Source organism: Centropristis striata, chromosome 23 (assembly GCF_030273125.1).
Source record: "Centropristis striata isolate RG_2023a ecotype Rhode Island chromosome 23, C.striata_1.0, whole genome shotgun sequence".
Classification (NCBI taxonomy): domain Eukaryota; kingdom Metazoa; phylum Chordata; class Actinopteri; order Perciformes; family Serranidae; genus Centropristis; species Centropristis striata.
Window position 1 is genome coordinate 9,945,584 of NC_081539.1, and position 6,387 is coordinate 9,951,970.

At 36.4% G+C, this 6,387-nt stretch overlaps 1 protein-coding gene across 1 annotated transcript; it reads right to left on the reverse strand.

The window, feature by feature from the left end:
• Positions 1 to 419: 419 nt before the first annotated feature.
• Positions 420 to 2,588, reverse strand: ccl20b (chemokine (C-C motif) ligand 20b). The gene is made up of 4 exons (XM_059327135.1): positions 2,401 to 2,588; positions 2,040 to 2,142; positions 1,139 to 1,213; positions 420 to 1,015 (listed from the first exon to the last, which is right to left on the reverse strand). Exons 1-4 carry the CDS (start codon positions 2,477 to 2,479, stop codon positions 949 to 951), a joined length of 324 nt encoding a protein of 107 aa, XP_059183118.1. The 5' UTR covers positions 2,480 to 2,588; the 3' UTR covers positions 420 to 948.
• Between the last annotated feature and the right edge of the window lie 3,799 nt (positions 2,589 to 6,387).

Below are 6,387 nucleotides of genomic sequence, written 5' to 3' on the forward strand. Positions count from 1 at the left end.
ATGACAACAAAAATAGCTCATAAGAGTTTAATTTAAGAGCTGTTATCTAGCCATTTTCCATGTTTTTCTTGATAATGATTTTGGTTATTATCAAGAAAACTATCGATAACTGTATATATTAATTTCATTGCTTTATAAAATGCCGTAAATTATATGGTTTTGAGCTGCCACTGGTAAGAATACATGTTATGAAAAGACTATGTTAATGTGGAGTAAGTCAAATATAGCAGTAAATAGTAAAAACTCCAATCATTATCTCACTTCTCCTTTTATTTTAAACACAGCATACACCCCAACCACAAAAACAATATAGAGCATGTATGTTATGCAGTTTTTTGTGGAACACATCTCTGTGCTAGTGCTTATGCATGCACGCACGTAAATCACCTTCAAAATAAAAGCACTGTGGTTGTATTGATTTCTAATTTCCTAATGCCCAGGTCTGATGTAGAAGATTTAATAAAAATAAAGACAATCCATTGAATGAGGAGGTGTGTCCAAACTTTTGACTAGTACTGTACATACTGTAAATATTGTTTTGTACATGCTCAAATGTTAATTTCAAGTGTATTTTTTAAATGTCATAACTGAAAAGTTTGTATTGAAGGTTTGAAATGTGTGTGTGAATGTAGTGAAAATCACATAGACGGGCACATGTATCAGAAATATATATGTTTTAATAAATTCTTTGACAAAATAAGTTACAATCAAATAGCCCATCATTTCATACTTCATAATTATTATAATTAATTAAGCATACAATTTAGAAAAACAATGTTTTCATTATTTTTGTTGGTGCTTTACAGCTTACTGAGTATTAAACATACTACACTTCCCTGTTTATAAAACAGAATATGAAAAGATATAATATAATATTTTAACAAACAACATAATAAAGTCCCTATCAGGGTTATTGGGAGCAGGAATGCATTAAGTGCTGCAGGGATGTTATGCTGATGTGGTGTTGCCTGGGGTTCTGCTTCTGAGGATCTGGTTGTTATTCTTCTTCCTTTCACTGTAAAGAAAAAAGAAATGTAACATTAATTTGGTTCAGCATTTAGTTAAAGTCCTTAATTAATATAATATGCAGAAAAAAATAACAACAATAAGCATGCTGGAGATATATAGGTATACTCACTCCAAACACTTCAACACTTTCTGAGTCCACGCGTCTGAGGGGTTGGCACACAAAAACCTCGCTGGAAGATGGAATCTGTGGGAAAACAGGAAGAAGAGAGGAAATGATTAAACAAGAGACACATGAATGCACCTAATTACTCTCCCTGATGTCTCATCCCGGTTTGTGCATTGACCCCTATGCTGTGTCTGAAGTCTTGCATCACTGTATCATGACTAACTTTCAGTTACACTTTAACTGCCTCATGCTTTGTTAGCTTATATCTGCTCTGTGACCTCGAGGAATCAGGATTTATTTGCTTTTACTTCAGTCAAGGCACATTTTAGTCCAAATTCAAACACTTAATATCTTTATACACACACACACACACACACACACACACACACGAACATTGTTCATCAGTCACACACAAGATATCCCGTTACATTAGATATAAGATATAAAATCTCACTGTACTACCTTTGTGCAACCTTTGCACACGATATCATACATTTAATTATACTATTCTTATACTATATATTTATACATTAGCATACTATGATATCTGATTAACAACTCAAGTCATTTTAAAGCAAGGAAGCCTGACATTAGATGGGTCCAGGTTCTTAAATATGAGAAAGTAAATAAATAAATAAATAAATAAATAATATTTGTCTTCAGATGACAAAAATTGTTAATTTCAGTCCTACATCTAAGTATTATTTTACATTTTATGTAATGCACAGCTTGCCTACATACATTTTTTGTTGTAATATTATATCATATTTATTTGAGGCCACTGTGATACTGACTGACTCGGTTTTCTGATTGTTTCTACCTGTGTCTGACCTGCTCCCTGAGCTGTTTTTACTGTTAAATATACAAATGTGCAGTCTAACATGTGATCGAATCGGTTACTCACATTACAGCGGGGATGTCACAGGAAGTGTTGATGTTCTGGACGGTGTAGCCCATCACTCGATTGCATGGAGGGTGACGCCTGGTGTACATCAGGCAACAGCTTGCTGCAAAGACACACAAATTGTTAACAAAAATACAGCATAAAAAAGCTATAAAAAAACATTTTTTTAAAAATATAACACATTTATTTTGCTGCAAATTTGCCCTGAACCATATACTATTAATGCTACTTTAAAATACATTTACAGATATTTCATGCAGTACAATAATATAAAGCAAAAGGCAAAACTGGACAATCTTTCCTATATTCAACCTGTCCTACACAGAAAGGATACTGCACATGTATTATCTGACGGACTCACCTGACTGTGTGCTGCCGATAAAGGTGCTGAGGATGACGAGGGAGCACAGAGCCGCGAGACACACTTTGCTGCTTGCCATGGTGCTTAAAGTTGAAGTGCTGGTTGTGCCGGTCTTAGCGTTTTGCTGCTGTAGCTTAAGTGAAGACTGGTGCCTGAAGGTATTCAGCGAGAGTGTGATAGTGAGCCTGTGCGCTCACTCGGCTTAAGTAGGGCTGCTGTGGGTTTTTCCCATGTTTGGCAGGATTGCGTAATTCCATGAGTGATTGTTAAGAATGTGGAAGTGGGCCAGGAAATAACACCGATAGGTACACCTGTTGGCTCCACCTGAGAAAAGGAAGTGTTTTATAAAAATGCAGCCTGTGAATATACAAATGACTCGCACCAGGACAAAAAAATAGGCAATTAAACAAAATGCAACAGACATTATTAAACAACAGAAATTAAATAATCTGCTTCATTATGAGAGTAACTCATCATGAAGGCACCTGATACAGAGATGTAATATAGATAATATAAACGATATAAATGATATAAAATTAATTGAAAGAGATATAAAGTTATGTGAAAATGTTCAGAGAGTTATGTGAAAAGGCATACGCATGGCACTTTGTCATAACATCAGTACGTTTTGAATGCAGGACTTTTAGTTGTCGTGGAGTCATTTCACAGTGTGGTATTAGTACTTTTATTAGATTTAAAGAATCTGAATACTTTTTCCACCACTGATCAGAAGTAATCGTAATAGAGAAGTAATAGATTCGATTGACTATTTATCAAGTTTTAGGAGTCCAGTCTCCAGCAAAAAATGTTGGCATTGATCATTTCTGCAAACCACACTTACATTGATCTGTGGATGGCACCAAAAACTGCAGGACTTTAAATAAGGAGAACGGTGTTCACGTTCTGTTGTTTAAGTTTGTGGGAAATTAGTGTTATTTTAAGATTAAACCTGGTCTTTTTACCTCACCTTAACCAAGTAGTTTTGGTGCCTAACCCTAACTGCCTGGTGTGTGAGTGATTTTCACATTTACAGCATGTTGTGGTCGTCATGTGTTTGCAGCGTGTTTTAAGCAGCAGGCATCAAATGTCACAATGAGAACAGGTTGCAGAGGTTAAGTAAGGTTCAGGATTCATGTTCAACATAATTGTGGTTCTATGTTGCCTGTGGTTTGCAGAAATGTACAATGCCAACATTTATTTTGGCAACTGGGTTGGTTTGAAGCATCATTTTTCCATTATACTTTTCTTGATCGGATCAGTACTTTAACGTGAAACTGCTTTATTCAGTGTTTTTGCACATTTTTATCAGCCGGTCCATTCCTGAACAATCCTAATGGAGAGAAGCTGACGGCAATGACAGCATCGGTGGTAAGACAACAACTCCCATGATCCCCCGCTACATCACAATATCACCTTACTCCTACTTGATTGAGCAACAGAAAATGACATACAGTTATACCACCAAAAAGTCCAAGTATGCAAAATAAAAATAATTTGTTACAGCTTAAAGATCAGTAAATAATGGACTTATGACAATGTTTGCTCCATGTCTGCTAGATGTGGTAGAAGACATATCATAAAATGTCACAAACTGTCAATTAATGCACATTTAAAAGTTTGTATTTCATGTGAATCTGAATCTGAATAGCCTGGCAAGGATTTGTACATGATGTAATTTGGCAAACATGAGAAAATTTGGCTTAATTTTCACTTTGGTCAATGATTGTTTTTCAGGAAAAGTACCTCAAAAGCAGCCAAAGATTCAAGCTCACACAGCAGGAGCACATGGTTTTCCTTTTACTCCCCATTATAGGTTATTCAATAACTACCTCGCTTGCAGCAATGCGAAAGGAATTTATGTTACTGTGTGTTTGGATGTGTTACAAGAGACTGAATAACATCCGAAGATAAGGAACAGATAACTTCAACATAAATGACAACTTGTGTGTTTTAATGCAAAACAAGTTGGTGTGTGTGTGTAGGAGTGTAGGGCTGAAAAAATTAGAGGAAGTAAATTTGCGGAGCATGACGTGTAGCCAACAATGATTAAAGTTCTGAAAAGGCAGCCGCCTCTTGCGAGTAGAAAGTCCCTTGTCAGATGTAGTCACTGTTTATTTTTGCCTGACGTGCAAATTTGCTTCATATTTAACTACGTTGGGAATAGTGGCATGTGGCTACTGTTTAACCTGAGGATTCTTGCTGATATATGCCATTCTTTTTTATGATTCAACTTTTATTGAGTTTTTACAATTTTTTACAAGACCACACTAACAACCAATTAAGAAAAGGAAAAAAAAAAAAGGGAAAAAGGGGCAAGATTAAGATACACAATCTTATAATAAAACATAAATAAAAATAAATAAATAAAACAATTAAATAAAAATAAGTACATAAGAGGTCCAAGACAAAGGTCTTCCAGTAAACATTTCCCTGTAATGAACCCAGTCTGCCTCCCCCTTCATTTCCATGCCAGTCGCCCAAGAACAGCCCATAATGGTCAGTGTATGCAGATACCTTTTAGCTACCCTGTAAAGAATATAGTCTTAAAAACATTCCCCATTTCTCATTATATTTATCAATATCATTTGTTATACTATAGGATATCCTTTCAAAAGCAGCTACTTTGCCTAACTCTGTAAGCCAGTCTTGAAACACCGGGCCCTCTGCATCTTTCCACTTTCTCATTATCATCTGTTTACCAATCATTATACTTGTCTGATCTTGTTAACCAAGCAGTTTTCTTACTGGAGGAAAACAGATTGGAAAGTGAGTCAAAGTTAGCTTCTATTGACCATGATGGTGCCCTAATCCATCCATCCATCCATCCATCCATCCATCCATCCATCCATCCATCTGTCTATCTTCTAACAATATGAATGGGGTTGCACAGACAGGATCCAGAAGGGCATATGCACCAATTCAAGCTAGTCTACAACAGCAGGTTAGACTACAGAAAAGAGCTCCTTTCTTGGAGCGGCACCGACTGCAAGTAGTATAAACGGCCAGACGTTCACAGGGAAAGTGTCTGCCATATGCACCTCCCTGACAAGTGCTATGTTCAACACAAAGATTGCTCTTATACCCGAAACTACAAGTGCTGTTCATGCTCGGAGTTTTGTTGTTGTTCATGCTGTAAAATCGTCCAAAGGTTAGGAGTAAAAGAACAGGGTTAGGCTTAAGAAAAACAGCACTTCAGGACATAACTTTCAACAAACGGACACGAACAGCCTCCTGGTCGAAAGACAGGGGTTCGGTCTGATCTACCCCACACGTAGCTATGTTGCTTCCTCACTGTGAGGGATTTAATGGAACAATGATATTACAACAAATAGGGGTAAGATCAACTGATTTCTACTCTTGTAGTTGGCCTAACTTTGTGTGCATCAAACTCTCTGTATAAGTTATATTAAATACATTTTTTCTTAAATCGCCCATTGTCTATTCCTTATAGAAAATCAAATCCTCACGTATTAAGCAATTATTGATATTTTCAATGTTATCTTTATTACTCGTACAAACTTAATCAGAGTGAACAAGAAGTAAAACATAGAGAGAACATCATGACCTGTAGTTCTCGTGTGAACTCTTTCTGCACAAGGTTGCAAATAGTGTGTGTCTATTTATACCTGACTACTATTATAACCTCAGCCTTGAGAAGCTAAAAATAGCAAACGTGCTTAAAATAGTAACAGGCTATCAAATGTGTACTGTCCAGGAATGTGACTTTGTGTTTACAATGCGGACGTATGAGCTGTCGCTATTTCCTTGTTTCCATAAAAGATTACAGTGCTGTAGTGCAACAGGTGTAAAAACTGCCCTCAGTTCACCTCATGGGTCAAATTTCTTACTTTTCATTATAGGCTTAATTTGCATTTATATGGGCTGAACAAAAGAGCATGACGTGTAGCCAACAATGATTAGAGTTCTGAAAAGACAGCCGCCTCTTGCGAGTGGAAAGTCCCTTGTCAGATGTAGTCACTGTTTATT